At 41.0% G+C, this 20,042-nt stretch overlaps 1 protein-coding gene and 1 pseudogene across 1 annotated transcript in view; both read right to left on the reverse strand.

Moving 5' to 3' along the window:
• Nucleotides 1-331: 331 nt before the first annotated feature.
• Nucleotides 332-3,499, reverse strand: LOC123807762 (annotated as a pseudogene).
• Nucleotides 3,500-12,379: 8,880 nt separating this feature from the next.
• Nucleotides 12,380-20,042, reverse strand: part of KCNU1 (potassium calcium-activated channel subfamily U member 1) — a 124,341-nt gene continuing 116,678 nt past the window's right edge. The window contains exons 25-27 of the mRNA XM_045821802.1: nt 16,793-16,987; nt 15,099-15,223; nt 12,380-12,599 (exon numbers count right to left, since the gene is read on the reverse strand). Coding sequence (XP_045677758.1) covers nt 12,380-12,599; nt 15,099-15,223; nt 16,793-16,987 — 540 coding nt within the window. The remainder of the gene's footprint in view (nt 12,600-15,098; nt 15,224-16,792; nt 16,988-20,042) is intronic.

Consider the following 20,042-nt stretch of genomic DNA (forward strand, 5'->3'; position numbering starts at 1 on the left):
CAGGGATTGTTGGGTGGTGGTACCCACACTGGTCAGCTTCAAGCTCAGTGCTTTTTTTAATGCAGTCTTTCTTGTCTATTTCCCGGCCTTTCTGCAGCCAGGCAATGATGTTTGAAGAGAGACTTGACCCGTACTCGGGGAACAGCTCAGAGACCATGTTTGGAGAAGGTGAAACCTCCACTCCCAGCTCCACGTTCCCCATCGTCCCTGTGCCAGGGGAGGTGCTTCAGGCCCCAACAATAGGCTCACAATCTCCTTTGTTTCTAGGTCTCCCAGCTCGAGCTCTTGTATCCATGTACTCGGGGCCTTGTGGTTCGTGTTCAGGAGGTTTCTAAAACCTCACAGAAGGGCAAAAACACGTAACCATCAGGTTTTAGGCAAAGATGAGGTCATCCAGGATGTACTCACTTATGATTTCCAGGTGGCAGACAAACCACCTCTTGTCAGACTCCCCAGTGTCTGCCTGTGCACCCTCGATTCTCGTATTTCCATCCAAGATGGCAGACATTTTCTCCTTCCAATTCTTGGGCCCTCTAGAAGGAACAAACCAGTTTGCTTTTTTTGGTCAGGTGCGCACCTGTCATTTTTTCCCCCTTTCAGTGATCCTGACAACCGAGGCTAGCAAACTGGAGTCATGGGGGATGGTGACCGTGACCTCTGCAGCACCATCCATAGCTTCTTGGCCTGCTCATCAGAGAGACCCCCATGCTTCTGAACAGCCATGGATGAGGATCCAGTTGTGCATGTTCCCACTTTCCATGAAGGGCTGCTCATACATTAGCCCATCTTGGGAGCACTCCAGGTCCATTAGCTTTTGGTGAGCCTGCAGAAGAGCCCTTGTGTAATAAGGTCCTGGGTCTCCTCACGGTCTGGGCACTGAGATATGCTTGAGGTTCTCCGCAGTTTCAGCAAGCTGGCTGAGCTGCACAGACAAAGTATCCTTCATGTGCTTGAGGCTCCCGATGGTGTTGATGCTCTGACTCCAGGCTTTGCTGATGACAGTGGATACCTCTGACATCATTCTGTGCATTGTGGGGCTTGCTCAGGCCCAGGCGCACCTCATCCAACTAGATAGGGGCCTTCAATCTGGCCTCTCTTCTGTTTTACTGCTCCACTTGGTTCTGCCGTTGCAGGCCCTGAAGCATCCCACCAGACCTTTGGACCACTGTAGCAAGAGCCTCCTGTCTGTTTTCTTCACCGTTAAAAAGCAGGCAGAATGCCCACACCTGTCATACTGGGGGGACCCCTCCACACGGACACTCCACACCTGCCTGGAAGCGTCTCCCAGGTCTTGAACATGCTAATCACAGTTTAAAGTCTTTCTGTTACTGTATCAAGATCATCTGTGGGCTTTCTCCATTTTCTATTTCTTGTCTCTCAGTTTTTGTCACGTGAGTCTCTCCACTGTCATTCATGGTAATTACTTACTTATTTCTTAAAGAAAAAAATGGACTAAAGACTATTAACATTACAATAGCTCAGAAAGGTGAAGAAGGCTTGCTGGCCTATCTGGAGGTTAACTCAGGTTACTAGAGAAAAGCATAAATTGAGGCAGAGATAAGACTGACTCCAACCACTGTAGTGAATGCTGGACAACGTGTAGAGAAAGTGTGGAAACTCTGAATAATGCTAAGTTGCAGCAGAGAGAATTAATTTCTTACTTCTAAGTAATCATAGCAGGGTGGATCATCTTGATTCAATCAGAAAGTGGGAGGCATTCAAGCTGAGTTCAGGCTCCGTGAGAACTGTTCTACTTCAAGTTGCAAGCAGTCCTGAAGCAGGACCTTTCAAGACTCTCACTGAAAGCAAAGGTTGTTTACCTGCGTCTGTCCCCCTTGCCAGGGCTTGGGTGCCAATTTTCACCTCCCTCTTGGAGGCTGGCAAAAGCTCTCTTTAGCTTTCTAGCTTCATAGCTGATCCTTTCTTCTTAGCTTCTCGGCCTCTCATGTTGAAAGTATTAGGAATAAACAGTTCCCTCTGGGTAAAAAGCAGCATGAGGTCATGCTCACTGTTTTCCAACCCTCTTTCCTTTAAAACTGAGTCCCCTCAACTCCAAGCTGCCTTGATAACCTTCAATTCCAATTTTTTTTTCCTCCCAGCCCCACGGGATTGCTGAAAGCTCTTAGCCTCAAAATTCAACTTGATCTCTTGTTTAGCACCACTTACTACAATAATTGGCAAATGCCTTGAGGGAAAAAGAGTGTCAAATGGTGAGCTCACCTCCGTGTTTTTCTTGTGTCTTGGATCTTAGCCTTTTAGTTCTTACGATGTTGTTCTATAGTTACTTCAAACGGGTATTTTGAAAAGTTTTTATCCAGTTAAAAAAATTGTTTTTTCTTGGCATTAGGGTTGGTCTGCTACAACAACTCCATCATAGTTCTAGATAAAAATTTAAAAGCGTAATATTTTTATATAAAGATTAGAGGTCTCAATTTCTCTGAAACATTTTTAAAAACCTGCCAAGAGTGGGCGCATATTCTTGCATGAAAATGATGGCTTTTGGTAAACGTCTTTATCCTTTTAATGGCAGGTGTACAGTATACAGTGATTTTTCATTATCTGGATCATTTAGGGATTCCTGAGACCAAAAAAAAAAGGGTCCAAAATCAAGCTTTGAGTAATGCTGACACTGAATTGTGCTGTATCAAAGCGGAGCTGAAGGTAACTGAGACTGCACAGTCAGAAAAGCAAAAGGAAGATGAGAGGAGTTTTGTTTCACAGAAGTCAAGGGAAGACGATGTTTTAGGATGGAGACCAGTGGTGCTGAATCCTGTTGAGACGTCAGTTTGGGCCGGCACCAAATACTTTACTCCACAGTCACTTCAACACTTGTGACCTGAGACAGAGTATTGGGGGGTTACAGGCAGGCTGGGATGGCTTGAACAGTGAATCAGAGATGTGGAAATAAGGTAGTGAATGCAGGCAACGAGTTAAAAAGTCTGACTGTGGCAGAAAGTCATGAGAAAAAAATGGTGTCAGGGCACAGAGCGGTGCTGAGTGATGAGCTGAAGGCACTGCCTTCTCAAGTGCCTTCGCTGGCCTTTCCCCACTTACTTGCAGGATGAAATGCTGCAAAGATATTTTCTTGAAGACAAGAAGGAGTGAAAGATGACTAGCATTTCCATATCTCCAAAAAGAGAGTAGCAAGTCTTGTTGGGCTAGCTGAAGCTAATTTGAATAGCGAGAGAAAAGGAGTAAAAGAAAGCAGAGACCGGGCTGACTACAGCCACTCACGAGCTGAGGGGTCACTGGGTTGTCTGAAGTTATCTGACCGACCGACCGACCGACCGACAGAGACAGAGGCACCAATTCTGCCTTATTTTTCCTCTTCAAAAACAGGAGGAGAGCTGGGGCATTCCCCCCCTAGCTTCAGGGGCTGTTAATTGGCTCCCCAGTAAAATCACGGAGGCCGTCTGCCTGATAATGATTGTAAATGACAGAGACAATCAGGTTTACCTTGTGATGTCCCCCGGGGACCTGCAGTTAGTTTAATCTGCATTTAGCATCAGCTGTCCAGGGTCTTTTCTTCCCTGCACGCAGGGGCTGGACTCATTCCGTGTTCTTTCAAACCCAATTAGTGTTCGGGCCTTTTTCCCTCTCTTCCATGTCCAGCAGCCATCATTCCTCTCCCTGCACCCTCTCCATCTCCCTTTCCCGCCCTCCCTGAGCACACCAGTCCAGGACCCACAGCCAGACGGCTTTTAGAGCTTGAGCTCTAGGTTTTCGGGAAGAATCAACTCCTGGCTTTGAACCCTGAGTTATTGTTTCTCCCGGAAACCGTGCACCACCTTCACTGAACTCCAACCTCCCTCAACTTCTTCACAGTTTGAAGGCACTTAGCCTGAGGATTTAAGAGTTAATTAGAGTTGTTCGGAATGTATTGTAGGTCTTAAATAAAAGTTAACATGCTGAATAGTTAAATGTTGGAGGAGGTCATTAAAACCAAGCCTCCAGATATTTTAGTTTTTCAGAAGCCACTGTGTCTGTGTGTACTTATATATGTATGCATGCATATTTAAGTATGTATACATGGTATATATGTGAATGTGTAACATAATAGTTATATATTACATATTTTATGTATGCCCGAACAATCTGTCTGATAGAGGGCATTTTTGCTATTTCTCAAAATAGCGAATGGTTAGCTATTTTTGAAGGAGACTCTGGATTTGTGTTCTGGTTTCCTGTTCCAGACGAGTACACTGGGACATACCAAGGGTGACATGAAATCTCTTTAGTCTTTTGTTAGTTTACTCTCTTACTACTACTTCTTTAATTTGTTAAATTGAACAATTAGCTCATTCATTTTAAATGAACTTTTAATCTATTTCCGCACATGCATATAAGGTTACAAATTCATTTCTTTGTACTGATTTATATGTATAGCTTATTTTTTTATTGTGATCAAAACATAACATAAAATTTACCATCTTAACCATTTTTAAAAATAGTGTATTTATTTGTTGAGAGAGGGGAAGGGAGGGAGAAAGAGAGAGAGAGAAACATCAATGTGTGGTTGCACTCTCGTGCGCCCCCCACTGGGGACCTGGCCTGCAACCCAGGCATGTGGCCTGACTGGGAATCAAACTGGCGACCCTTTGCTTCACAGTCTGGTGCTCAGTCCACTGAGCCACATCAGCCAGGGCCCATTTTAACCATTTTTAAGTGAATGTTGCAGCTGTGATTAACTACAGGCACATTATTGTACAACAGATCTCAGATCTCTAAAACTTTTCATCTTGTAAAAGTGAAACTCTGCATCCATTGAACAACTCCCTTCTCCGTCTCCCCGGGTCTCTGACAATCACCATTCTCCTTTTTGTGTGTCAGAGTTTGACTTCTGTAGAAACCTCATGTAAGTGGAACCTTCGGTATTTGTCTCTTGTGTCTGGCTCGTTTCCGTTAGCATGGTGACTTTCAACCAGTGCACCGCAAGAATTTCTAAAACATGCAATGCCTGACTATTTAGTCTGGAGCACTGACCTCTTATCCCTTAGATGGTCAAATAAAAAAAATGACAACGGCCAATACAAAAATATCCATTTGGTGTGAATGAATCAAAATAATACCTATTCTTTTGTCAGATCAACAAACAATATATTTTTGGTATGACACAGAATTTTAGTAATTATGTGTGCCATCTGATGAAAAAGTTGAAAATCACTTAGTATAATGTCCTCAAGGTTCATCCATGTTGTAGCATATAAAAGGATTTCCTTCTTTTTAAAGGCTGAATAATATTTCATTATAGGTATGTATTTTGATTTTGATTTGCATTTCCTTAATGATTGGTGATACTCTCTTATGCTTCTTAGCCATTTGCAAATGTGTCTATTCAAGATCTTTATGATTTTCTAATTGGATTGTTTGGGTTTCTTTATTATTGAGTTATAGAAGCTCTTTACATATTTTCTCCCACTAAGTAGACTGCCTTTTCATTCTGTTGATTAGTTCCTTTGCTGTGACGTTTTTAAGTTTGATGTAGTCCCACTTATATATTTTTGCTTTTGTGGTCTGTGCTTTTGTGCCATATCCAGGAAATCATTTTCAAATCCAAAGTCCTGATGTTTCCCTCTTATTTTTTTCCTAGGAGTTTCATAGTTTCAAGACTAACATTTAAGTCTTTAATCTATTTTTAGTTAATTTTTGTGTATGATATGAGGTAAGGGCCCCATTTTATTTTTGGCATATGTATATCCAATGTTTTCACTGCCATTTGTTGAAGAAGAATGCTTCAAATTTTAATATACAGTCTTTTCACTATCATTTAGATCTCAAGTTTGTTAATACCCAGTATGAAGTTTTAAACTTGACCTATGCTGAGTTTATTCCCAAATATGTTGGTAAATTTTATTTGTTGAGGTCTGGGTATTTGTTACCAATTTTGAATTGCATTGCAATGTGGTTGGTAGAGTAGCATTGGCTGATAGAGAATGGCCTTGATGATGAATTCATGAAAATTATGTGTGTGCTGATTAAAAAAATGCCCATTTGCTACTTGTTAGTCATCTCTCTATGTAATCTCTATTAGATCAAGCTAGTTAAAACTATATAGTTGAAAAAAATACCACATACTGACTTGTGAATTGTCTTCTATCATTGTATCAAGATCTTGTGTAGAAAGAATACAGGAAGAGCTGAGAGATTTATTTAACTTATTTTTCGGCCCAAATGGAAATGTCTTTGGGACAGCAACCTAACCTTCTGCTTTCTTCTGTCTCCCAGCACTGGGCTCTGCAGTCAGACTCACGGAGATGGTATGCGCTTTTCAGATTACAATAAGGGCAGTCATTCAGATGGGGGTGGGGCAGTGATGCTCCCCGAGCACCTGCATCCCTCCAGGCAACCTGTGTTCAAACGCAGCCCATCCATGCACTGCTGACACCATGGACCTATTTACATTCTATGTATTGTACTCATTAAATCCATTTTTATGTGGCTTACCTTTTAAAAGAATTCAAATACTGTGAAAAGAGATATAGCATCTTTAAATTATCATGATATTATTTATGTTAAGGCAGTGGCAGGGAATACACATTTCTTCCTTTAGTCTCATCTCCCTTGCTTGTTTAGTAACAGAGCCCTATTTTTTTGTTTGGTGCATTGTAGTCTAGTTAGCAGAGGACATTGCCCAGGACCCTTTGCAGTGGACTTGGTCAGAGGACTCAGTGCTTGTCAGTGAGAGCATCGTGGAGGACTTCCACAGCATGTGTCCTCACGAAGAAAGCCTTTTGTGTTCACTCTCCTTCTGCTGTGGCTGCCTGAACCATGGCTAACAGGGCTGGAGCACCAGCTACCTGGTTAGACGATGAGTACAAGCCATACCTTTAGAGATTGTGTGTGTGCATGTGTGTGTGTGTGCATGTGTGCGAGAGAGAGAGGACTATGTAGTTCATATTAGTCTATGTAAATACTTTTTCTGCATGATTTTCAGTTTCTGAGAAAAGCATGTTAGAATTCTTCCCTATGATTGTGAATTTCTCAATTTCTTTTTATAATTTTTGTCAGTTTTAGTTTTATATATTTTAAAGCCTTGTTATATGCACAAAATTTCAGAACTCTTATATTGTTTGCTAGCTGAAAATTAGTGTTATGGTTATAAAGTGAAATTATTTTCCTCAGTAATGATTTCTGCTCTGAGGTACACTCTATCTGCTAATAGTATGTCACTACTTTTGATCTATATTTTTCTAGTATATTTCTTTTATTTTCTTTCAAATTTATATTTTCTTAATGATTACAGTTTATAATATGAACAGCGTATCTGTTTTTAATTCTATTCTGAAAATCTTTATCCTTTAACAAGATTGATCCATCTACATTTATGTAATGTCTTGTAGACTTGTACTTATTCCTACCCTTTACTTTTTTTATATGCAATTCCTTTAATTTGCTTTTCTACAAAAACACTGGCTTTTTATAAATTGAGTCAACATTCTTGATTTTTATTTGTCTCCTTGCTACTTAGTTTCTTGCAACTGATTTTGAAGTCATGTATTTTTCCTTTTCATCTTTAGACTTTATTCTTCAAAACATTTTACGTGCTACAGTTATCTCTGCTTTCCTCCTGAACAATGCTGTGATCTTACAACAGTTTTACTCAATCACACTTCTTTCATCTTCCCCATTTTTTCTGTTAGTTTCAACTTGTTCTTAACCCTTCTAAATTTATTATTATAGATAATATTATCTATTTACAGTATAATAGATATCAGTAATATCTATTTATATTTACTTCAACAATTTCCAATTATTATTTTTTATAATGGTGCCTTATGTATTTCTCCATCCTTTGGGGTTCATTCCCTTCTCATTGAGGTATATGTTTTCTCATTCTTTCCATACAGGTCTCTAAGTGTTTTTAGGCAAAACTGTTTTGAATGGTGATTTAGACAGTCTAGTATTCATATTTTTATGTCTTCTGTTATTTTCCCCTCAGCATTTTGATGTTATTGGTCCATTATCTCTTTTTTTCTGTTTCTCGATGGCAATCCCTTTGTCGGAAGTCTGCTTTTCTAAGTATGAATTTGTCTGCATATAAATTAATTTTAATTTTCCTGCTTAGGACTCATTGGACTTCTTGTGTCTCATTATTCTTGCATTTTATCAATTCTAAAAATTTTAAGACCTATGGGAGGCATCTTCTTCATTATCTCCCCATCTGAAAACTGAGTTATTTACACTGGACTATTTTATTCTTTCCTCCATGTCTCTTAACAACTCTCTCATATTTGTCATGTGTTCATCTTCCCACTTTACATTTTGAGTAAATTCTTCAGATTCATTTGTATCTAATTTATTGCTCAAATTCTACATTCATTTTTAAATTTAATCAACACTTTCTATAAGTTTTTATTCTTTTTCAACTCTGCCTGCTCATCCTTTTTTTTTCCTTTTTGACTTCTAATCATATTTTTAAAACTTTTCCATCATTTTAAATGTATCAGTTTTATGATCTTTTCCAGATTGTTTTAATACCCAAAATCTGGGGTCATGCTAACCCTCTTGTCTTATGTGTCTGCTGACTCTCACTTAAGAAGATGATTTCCTCATTTCATTTGTAAGTTTTTATGGGTTTATTGTCAGTTTTTAAAAAGTATTACATTCACTGTCCCCCCCCCCCCGGTGGAGTCCTAGTTGCCCTGAGTGTGGAATTCATTCCTGCCAAGCATTACTAATTTTCTTTCTACCAGTTACCTCAAGGTACTTACTGGTCTGGAACCAGATTTTTTTGTTTTCATTATGTTTTCAGTTTTAAATTCCTGCCACACAGGATGTAAATTTGGGTACTATGGTTGCACATGATACGAGCTTGGAGCTTTAATTTCTCATGATAGATGTGTTTGTTAATTGTCTCTTACACAGATGGGCTGATCCTTCCCAGGTGATGGTTAAATTGGGCCTCATTTTCATGTACATCTCTTGGCTCCACATGGCATTACAATCTCAGCCAATGACCAACCACTTCTCTGTATGAGTCCTATCTCTCTCACAAACACCCTTTTTGAATATGACCTCCTTCCTGCCTTTGGTTGGAAGCTTCCATTTCAAATCCAGTTGCATTCACTTAGTCATACTGCTGAAACTGTAAGAACCAGAGTGATCTGTGAAAATGTTAAGGACAACACAACTTTCCATTATTTAAAATTATTAGAGAGTTTCTCATTGAACTTGGAATAATATATAATCTCCTTCTCGTGGTCTATAGAATCTTTCTTAATCAGGTCATACCTATTTTTCCAATATTATCTCATGTAATTCTTCCTCTGGCCTGTTCACTATGCTCTAAGCACATTGGCTTGCTTTCTCGAACATTTCAAGTTCCCTTTCCTAAAACAGTTTTTCCACAGGGTCCCACCCTGCAGTGGTTCCTGACCACCACATTCTCTATCACACTCACGCGTTTATTTCTTTGACAGCATTTGACACCATGTGTAATAATCTCATTATTTATGCTCCATGAAGAAGGCAATTTTGCCTTGGTAATTACTCTGTCTTTAGCATCTAGCACTGTGCCTGATATACAGTATGTAGTGAATAGATATGTGTATAGGTTCAATAATGAAGATGGAAGCAATGTTAAAATCTTCTAGTTCAGCTTCCTGGTTTTACAAAATGTAAAATGAGCTGGTAAAGTAGCTGAGAGAGTTTTAAGAACTTGCTCCAAATCACAGATGTTTAATGAGGTTCCTAAAACAAGTACTCAGGTCTCCTGCCTCTGCCGATCCATGTTCTTTCTGGTGACCCCTCCACTGGTTATAGAAGACCTACATTAGCAATTTGGGAAGACCATGGATACACTATAGAATGATCCAAGACCTCCCTCACACTTCAATGAATTTTGTGGAGCATATGCATATACTAATATTTCTGGGGAGGCTGGCTATAGCTTTTATACATTTTTTTAAAAGGGTCAAAGGATCAAAGAAAACACACTTAAAAACTACTGGTCCACATGGTGTCTATGACCCTTGCATGTTTTTTTCTTGTCTTCATGTTTTTTTCTTGTCTTCATATCAATTCTTCCATTAATAAGGATTGAACAATCATTGTGAATTAAGTATCCGCTGTATTGCCGAAAGGTCTAGTGTTACGACTTGTATTAAATGTTGCCATATATAGGTAAATGGTTTGATTCTGAAGTTATAGACTCACTTGGCACATAATCTAGGGGGACTTGCCAATTTTATTTATCTGTATTGGCAGTACACATTGGCTATAGTTGCATGTGTATTGGAGCTAACACATTGGCTATAGTTGCATATACCTCAACTATGCATGGTTTTTTAGGCACATTTCTCATACCCAGTCCAATGAAACACTGAAGAATATAGACTTTCTCATTCTAATTTCTCTGCTCTGTTGGAAATGAGGCCATTTGTGGGATAAGGTTTTAATGTGGAGAACTGAGGCTGAGATGCTAAACAGATTGGTCAATACGTGTACAGAGGTGGATTTTTGATTTGAATGTACACAGGGCTCCTCCATACTTTCTCAGAAATATTCTGTTTATGCACACCTGCTGTGTGTATAAAAAGGCCCAGGAAGTGGAGACAAAGAATGATATCTTTGTCGTAGATGTTGGTAGCATGTCTTCCCAGGCCGTGCACCATTCTTCCCTCCTTCCCTGCATCTTCCTTCTGTTCAGAGGCACCTGCTCCTCAGCCATTGACAGTGGGACAGAGCGGCCAAAGCTGACCCCACTATATACTTCCTCTTAGAAATTAGGATTTGAGATTCAAAGACAGGGCCATTAAATCTTTCATGCACCTCTAACTCTACCTACAAATTTGGAATTGCAGGAATTTTACCATTTATATGTAAAGAGAGAAAGATGAAGAGAGGCAAGCTTTAAAAAAATTATTTCCTTGGTCTCTGACAACTTTCCTTACATTTACTCTTTTTTTTCCACATAGATTAATCTGATTTCATTATAATGTAGGCTTAACTAATACAAAATTTTATTTTCTGTGGATGAATTTTGTGTTTTTTTTGTATTATTTTATTTGTGTGCTTGGAGTCACAATGTATATAAACACTGGAGTAAAACAAGCCAGGTTTACATGTTGGTTCGATCACTTACTAGTTAAGTGCAATAATTTATAGACACATTCGTACTAAAAACTTGTTGTCTGTATGAAATTCAAATTTAATTGGATAATCTTTATCTGGCAACCCTACTTGTGCCATAGTTTTTTCCTTTGTAAAATAGGGCAGTAATACCAAATCAGCAATGATGTTGTGAAAAATGACAAGGACACAATAAACATTATATAAAATAATTTGTGAGAAATATGGTTTTTCTTTTCCCTTCTCCTCTGTGGTGTCTATAACAAAAAGAAGACGTTGCTTATGAAGCTCATCATTATAAGATCGCCAGTTGGGAATAAACACTTCCTGGGTGTGCTGAGCTTTTGTTTCCCATGTTAACAAACTAATATCTAGATGAAATGACTTAATTAAAGATGAGATTTATAGGGCAGTGGATTGGTTCCTTGTGGAATATGGGGAAATGTTTTATACCTTTTCTGTTATGTGTCTTTATTCTTGAATTAGAGAATTTGGAAGGTTATTTCAATATAATTGACCTCCCCCAGGCACCCCATCCCAAGATACTTTCATGTTCATTCTCGTACTGGGCAAATACTCAGGTCTTAGTTTCACATAAATGTGTTTCCGGTTCAAACCGCATGTCCCCATCTATAGGAGAGATGAAGGACGTAAAGACATGAGAAGAAAAGAGGAGAGAATATACTAGCTTACGACTTGCCTGTTTGAGGAGAAAGAATGTGAGATTCTTATTTGACAGCTCTTCATTTCTTGTCTCCTTTGTCCAAGTCCTTCTCATTTTATTTTGATTACTTACATTCTCTGACTGGAGGAACCCAGAAGTGCTAGAGGAACTAGACGTGCTAGTTTAACACAGCTCAAACTAACACGTTTTCTTCTGATGGGACACAGAGCAATGAGCTTTCCTTATGAAGGCATTTTTAATATCACATCTTTATTTATCACACCAGATCCAGTGGGATTGGAACAGCATTTTGCTTCTTCCCAAACAGTGTGGGATTGCTGACCAACCACTAAGCAATGGGCATGAAAATGGTGTGCTTCCATTTTCATTTTCCTTGTTCGAAGTCACCGTCTCTGGAGATGCCTTTCAGGTAGCGAGCTAGGAGCTGGTGGAGAACATCAGCAGGTCTAGTTTGAATATACAGCGGGCTCCTTCATAAGGAGTGTTCATGTTTTCATTTTCCTAAACGGTTTTACCTGGATGTGTCTGGGGAGATAGTTTACCACTCTGAGTCAAAACGACTCGCTTAGAATCACTAACAGGGATAGATTTGGGATCCAAAAAATGGATTGCTGTATTCAATGGCTATGTTGTCATCTGGTCAAGTGGGTCAGCTGTGGGAGGATTATTTTTGTCTATAGATGCCTCTGGGGTTATTGATATCTGTGGTGCTGGATTTATAAATTCAAAAGAACTTTGATAAAATTTATCCTTTCTGTTACACGAAATGTTGGAAGGGATGGCACAATACACAAGATCTGAGGGCAGCAGCTTAAACTCGTTGGACGGCCGTGTGATCACAAACCTGTAAGAAAAGGCAAAGATGAGTCAGACTTTCTGCAGCTGGGACGGTGGGGCTATGGGCACTGGCCAAAATAAGGCAGCCATGTTGCTGGGCCAAAAGAGGAGATGTATCTGCTTTGCTTTGCTTCCTCGGTCATTCTGTGAATAGTCCCTGTCTCGGGCATGGTGCAGCAGGACGGGTCCCAGCCTGGACACTGGGAAACTAGCATTTACTCCTGCCACCACCACTGACCATCCTTGTGTGTGGAACCTCCCTTCTCTGGGCCTTGCTCTTCTCCTTATTTTAATGGGAGAGGGACAGGGCTGTGGTTTGGACTGATAAGTCTCTAGAGACCTTCCTGACTCCATGCTTCTTTGATTTTAACATCCGTTACACTGATGAGTTCAGCTGGCACAATACTGGGAGCACGTATCCAAGCCTTATCAAAAGTGGAGGATGCCATGCACTCCAGATATTTCCATCCTGGCTTAGGCCCACCCTGATTCTTGTGCCACCAGCTTTCACAGAGAATGCTGTTTGTTCAATGAAGAAAAGAAATAAAAATTAGAGCTGTATTTGAAACCTTGACTGGTAAGTAAATACTGACTGTTGATGAATCTTGAAAAAAAACAACAACACAGAGTGTGGAGCTCCATGGAGAAAATGTAGAGAAGCAGGGTGCCTTGCACTGTACCAGGCACACAGCAAAGCCTCAGTAAATGTGAGTTACAGGAATTAATACACCAGTGGTCCTGTTGGAACACTGAGACAGGATCACGTTTCAATGCTTTAGATCCTGCATGTCTTCATTGCTGCCCCGAATGACTGGTCATCTCTCCTTTCCTAAATGCCAATCTCAGTGCAAGCTGACCTTCTTTTACTGATTAACCTTCCCACTTTTATCTCTCTCACGGAGTTCCCTGTAACCGCTATAACATCCTGTACAAGGCCTACTATAATCACACACTCCCTTGCTCATTTGCTTCCCTGAGGTCCTCTCATGTATGGGCTGCACGTTCTCACAATTACCATGCTCCACAGGTTTTCCGGAGGTGTTGGGGGAGGAGTTCAGGGAGAGACAGAGAGAGACAGACAGACATCAGCAGTATTCACTCTTCCCAGTGCTGCTTCCAGACAGAGAGACATCAGTATCGTTCACCCCTCCCAACCACCTTTGTGGTTAATGCTCTCCGGCCCTATCACCCTCCCTCCTCATTCAGTGGCATCACTATAGCCCTCCATGCTTATTTAGACCGTTGGCACCTGGGACACCTTTTCTTTCAAGCTCTGGCACCCCATCATCTTATGTACCTGCGGTGTCAATGATGCTCACTATTAACATCCAGACACAGTTCTTTGATGTCCACTACCCAGGGGTCTTGATCTCCAAAGTACACTTTCCTGATCATATACTAGATACCTTAGTTTCCTGACATGTCTCACCTCTAAAATCTCGTGCTTCAGTATATCACAGACTAAGCGCAACTTCCTGTCATTCTTTCTCTCTCAGTCCCATACTCGTGATTGCAATGACTCTTTAACTCCATCAGGACCTCCGATCCTTTGTCCTTTTCACATGACAGTCTAGAATGGCTCCTACAAATCCACGGTAAACCTCTCCTCCCATTCCTTTGATCTAAACTCTTACCTCTTCCTCAACTCCCTGGAATACTTCCTTCATCTTGGCTCTCAGCAATGACTATGCTGGTACTTCACTGAGAAACCCTAGTGTTACATAAAAGTCCCCTTAAGCACACCCCTCATCGATAGCTATATTCGCCTTGGCCTCCATTCTTTTCCTTCTTTTCTCCTATGAGCAGAAAAACTATTTTTCTTTCTATTCAACACTACTCCATTTTGAGTCATTTGGCTTCTTCCTCCTTCCTCCAGGACCAGGCTCTCCCAATCTATTTCCACTCTATTATTTTCAGTTCCTCCTCCTCTGCTGAATCCCGTTCACTCTGACTGTGCGGACCTTAGACCAGACCTGCATCACTGAGTGTCTTCTCTCCTCTTGCTCTCTACATACACCTCCTGGATCTTCCCCACTGCCCTCAGATGGATGTTTCTTTAAACCTAAATTTGAATGGACTCCCATAATTTATGAGTACAAAGCACAGTGGCTAGAAAACAGGCACTCAGTAAATATTTATCCAGTGAATACAGCATAAAGTAAGTAAATCTTTCCAAAGTGAACAGTGACATTTAGCTTTAAAAAGTTACACAGACAAGGATGGGCTAAGTTAAAAAAAGAAAGAAAGAAAAACCTAGATTCAAAATCTGAGTCTGCATTTCAGTTTTCACTGGGGACAGAGACACCATTGTTACATGGCTTACACTGGGTCGTAATTGCCCGGGTTTATTCATGTCATTAGATGCATTCTTCCTTATTCTCACACTATAATCTGCTTCCGTGCACCCTTCCTCGCGACTGTGGAGCTGAGTTCTGAACCTCTCTTGCACAGATAATAAGGCAGCTTTGGCGTTTGTGCTTGGATGGGTGGCTAGCACTTTCCAAACTGGCATACTCCCCTTTTGTGCTCCAGGTTTTGCTTCTCGTTGTCTATCACGCGGTATAAGCCAAAGCAGAGGATTCCAAAATTATCTAACAAACCACAGAAAACTTGCCCAAAGGTCTTTTTTGGCTGGGGAGAGAAGAGAAAAACATATATCTGTTGGTACTTTAACCAGGAAATAAATAGCACTTACTGGAGTGTTGTTTGCTTTTACTTGTAATAAAAGTTTGGAATATCTTAAAATTATTTCCTATTATCTTTACGGTGGCAGCGTCAAGCGGCTTGTAAGGAGGTGTGGCAGGTCAGGTCATTACGCTGTGTTTCGGGTGACTGTTGTTCTGGTGACCGTTAAGAAGCAACAATGAACAGGTGGGAACTTTCCATTTGCAGGGTATATAAATAGTTGGGATATTAAGTGACCTCCAAAGACCAATCTTCTTATCCCACTCAGAAGATTATGGTCCCAAGTGCTCCTCTTGACATTGATACCAGGCTATAGCCAACAGAAGTGCTGCAACTCATGGGTTCAGTTCTGTGGGTGAGTCCTCAGGGTAAAGAATGAGGTGAGAGGACAATACCTAACTGGAGAAAGAAAGGAGAAGTGTGCTGACCAGTCCACTGTCACCTCTGGTACCAACAGGAAATTGCAGGCGGCCGTTGTCCTGGCATATAATCACTAGCAAGTCAACATTAGGTGAGGGACCCAGGACCACAAAAGTACAACCTCTGTTGAGACATGCCAGGCACGGAGGGTTGGGAGAGCCTGCATCTTGTGAAGGGGGTTCTGCTGATGTGCTCTGAACCAACCAGAGACATTTCCTTCTAAAGGCTTGCCCCTACAGTCGCATTGGAGAGCTGAATGCAATGCCAAAGCAAACTAAACCAAAAGGCACCGCACTGATAAAATGATTACTCATTTCCAGGCGGGACTCTGCTTTGACCTCCAGATGCCCAGATGCTTTACTGGCGTCTTCCAGAATGGTGAACTTCTCCCTTGCTATAATCCACTGTTCACTAGCTCATGGGTCCAGAAAACTGAAGTCTTTCCCACTGGCTAGCCCAGTCAGTTTCTTACACCCAAACACAGAATCCTTCTGCCTGATTTCAGCTGACCTAATCAGGTTTGTTTAGTGGTTCGGACCTAGGGAGAGTGTGAAGACCTGGGTCAGGCTGCATTAGAGGCACTCCTGCTTTGTCATTAGTAGACAATGTGGTTTCAGGCAAGTACTTGTTTCTCTGGGCCTCAGCTTCCTGATCTGTTCAGGGGGATTAATAACAATGCCTACCATGTAAATCCTCAGACAGATTAAGTGGGGGAAAAAAAAAGCAGACAGGCACAGGGGAAATACTCTGTAAAAATGAGCTATTACAATGATTAATACCCTTGTCAAAGTATAAGTTATTGGAACCCTCTGATGCTTCTTGCATACTTGGATTTTCTTTTACGTGGAAGATGGGGATAATAGCAACTGCTTTATCTACCTCCCGGCATTGTTGAAACAAATATAACACATGTTGAAAATGCACTGCAAATTGTAAAACACTCCATGAATAGGAGTTGTATTAATTTGTTGTTATTAGTATTATTATTATTTCTGTGTTACAGGCCATCTAGGAACAGAGATAGCCTGGACCATTTTCAGAAACTAGAGATAGTAAAGGAAGCAAAGTGGGAAACTCTGTTGAGAGGAAACTCACTTCAATGTCCAACAACATGGTTTGGTTTAAGGACAGAAGCCCCAGCTTACAGCGCCTTCGTCCAGAAAAAAATGTGTTGCAGCTGTCAGTCAGCCCGTAGAACTTATCCTTATCCAAAAGCTGCTCCATCTGAGAGCTGATCCCTCCTCTCACCAGCATCTGGAGTAACTCCAGGACGTGATAATTGTAGAAGGCCTGGAAAGCAAGGGCGGGCCATGTGTTAAGTCGAAGAGCCAGCTCCTAAATGGTGGATTTGCTATACAGTCTTAGAGATTTTGAAGGCATCACTGAAATGGATCCAATGGTGCAAAGCAGTGTCTCTCATTATTATTATTAAAACCACTTAAAAGCCGGCAGTTTGGATGGGGTGCTCAGTTAGCCAAAGTGCAGAGAAAATAACCCTGACCCAGTTCCTGCTCCCATGGGGGTTCCACTACAACAAAGAAGAAAATGGGTGATTATAGTGGCGCCAAGTATGTCCCCTCTACCAAAAATGACCAGAGGAGTATGTCAGGCCACAGATATCCTAGTAATCATGAACATATTTTTAAATATATGTATTCAATGAGACTGCAATAGATTTTTCCTTAGGGGACTACAGGTGTTGACAGCCATAGTCGAATCCTCTGGATGTGAAAGTATTTACATTGCTTTTGATTGTGACCTACTAGAGGGCAGGAACTGACTTAGGTCTTGCTAATATGTAGGTCTCCCATAGCTCTTATCATAAGCCTTACAGATTGTAACTATTGAATAAATGAATAAAATTTTTAAAATCTTTGGCATCAAAATGAAACCAGAGGAGGACATATATGGGTGAACTTCTTATTTTGAAAGTACTGTGCATCTGAATGACCCACCCTAGCCATTTCCCAAAACTTCTTTTTCAAAAGATTCTTACCTGTCAGTGCAGACTAGGTATTGCCATACATATGAATAGCAGTGTAAATATATTACCCATTAGGTTTTCTCAAATCTATTGAATACGGAGTTTTAAATTTTCTACCCTCTGTTTTATCTGTTAGATTTTTACTCCAATAGAAATGAGAGTTTATTTGTTTGCATGCTACCTATATAAAAGTCAATAATTTTGATTTTATTATAAATAAGAATGATTTCCATTGTTATTAGTCTAGACATTTTGCCATTCATTTTCTCTACTCCCAAACTCAGGGACTTGTCTCCAAAAGCCTGGGTTACAATATGGACCTGTTTGCTGGCTTTCTTCTCCCTTGAAATCTACTGTGTAAAATGCTTCCAGAGAGGTTTTCTAGAAACAAATCGGATCATGTTCTCCACCTCCTCAAACCTTCATGGTCGGGGCCCTGCCCTAAAACCCTGCCACGGAGCTCCTCCGTGGTGGACCCTCCAGCGCACAGCGGTCTGTCTGCACTTGCTCGAGCTCTGCATTCACTCCCCCCGCTCCTGCTCGGACCAGCTCATTCATCTCCAGTCTGTTTGGTGAACGGTGTGCTGGCCTCCGTATCAGAATAAAGTTGTCCTTCCTTGGTGGGCCCATGGCCACTGGCTGTTGTTCTACTTCAGTCTTCTGTATTTTACATTAATAGCTTGTCTGAAACATGCCTGAGTTTGAATTCAGGCCTGGCATGTCCTAGCTGAATACTTTTGGACAATTCATGTGTTCTTCCTCAGCACGAGTTTTATAATCCTTGAAAATGACAGGATGATACCCACCTTGGAGCATTACTTGTGGAACTAAATGAGAAATGCAGCACACCTCACTAAACTCTGTTCTCTTCAACATTGGTTCTCATGTATCTGGCTCACCTGGAATGATATTCATGAACTAGAGTTCTGGGATCCCAGCTGTAATGGATCAGCATTTATGGACGGAAGTGGGAATCGGAATTTAAAGGACACTCCCGGTGGATCTGACACTGGTGGTTCTCGGACCGCACTCCGAGCAGTACTTCCTTAAATCCTGTGCTCTTTCCAAGTGCGGACTCTGCCTCCCTAACACCCCCACCCTCAGGAGTGCCCTGAACAAGGCCCCGTTCCACAGCTGTGGGCATATCGACTGCAGCCGGCAGCTGATTTTTAATAAATAAAGATTGTAGTAAAACGTAGGGACTATGGGGATAAGGTGACCTAGGAAATAATACAATCTACAGAAATTGTAGAGAAAAAAGTTTAAAAACTTTCATAATATTTTTCAGACTGAAGGATGACTTTCAATGCCCACCCCCTCCGCGACAAGCATCCAGACTAAAAGTGTCCGTCCCCTGAGTGATGGTTGTCTCCTCCTCCCATTTCTCCTTTGTCCCGTCCAGCTACCACCCAGATGCCTGCTGATGGAATTGGCTCCCTGAACTCCTGGAGGGAATAGAGGATGTAAATCCAGGTTAGGCCACAATCCGTTTAAGAACGAGAGGCTGTAGTATAGAGTGATCGAACATAATGCTGTTAGAATAATTCTCTACTGAGTAAAGAAAAGGAGCAAATTCTAGGGTTATCCTGGTGTTGGAGGCTCCAGGGAAACATGTACTTTACGTATTTAACTGAGACCGGCTTAGCTTTTGAATACATCATGTCTTCAGTTTTGACGCAATTCTGTATTGGGGGAAATAATGGGATTTGCACATTGCCCGCACTCTGTAGGCTCATCTTGCATTTTCATCATTTGGGCTCTGTGGTGCTGGCTTTACTGGTCTCCCTCTTTTTTCATTCCTCTCTCCCGCCCCCTCTCTCTTTTCCTATTTCTGAAGAAAATATGAAAGTTGAAAAGTGCTTGAAATATTTTATGACTTCTAAACTTGAATAGTGTTTCTAATATAAACCTATTGACTAGAATCTGGGCTCCCGGTGTTAGAAAATGTTCCAGCCCAAAGTGTTTTAACTTTTAGCTACAATTCAGTTTGAGGTCTCTCATAACCTAGAATACTACTTAATAGCATAGTTACTAACACCTTAGCCACTTGCGGCTTTTTATTCTGAGAATCTCCAAAGGCCTAAGACTCAACATTCTTTGAGAAATACTTCTAATTGAGAATGAACTTATATGGCAAGGCAACTGCAGCTAACCAGATGAATGACCTTGGTCAAGTCGTGTCACTTCTGTGGGCCTCACTTTTCTTATACATGGAAGGAGAAATGCCACCCAATTCATGTCCAGTTCTGAAGTTCTATTGTTGCAAAGCCATACTGGAGTTCTGCCTGTGGTTCTGAGCACCTCTCCATAGTTCATTTTCATAGCATTGAACTGACAGAGGATTAAAGGGAACCTGGATTA

The sequence above is a fragment of the Phyllostomus hastatus genome, unplaced genomic scaffold, assembly GCF_019186645.2.
Source record: "Phyllostomus hastatus isolate PE091 unplaced genomic scaffold, TTU_PhHast_1.1 phas_scaffold_46, whole genome shotgun sequence".
In the NCBI taxonomy this organism is placed as follows: Eukaryota; Metazoa; Chordata; class Mammalia; order Chiroptera; family Phyllostomidae; genus Phyllostomus; species Phyllostomus hastatus.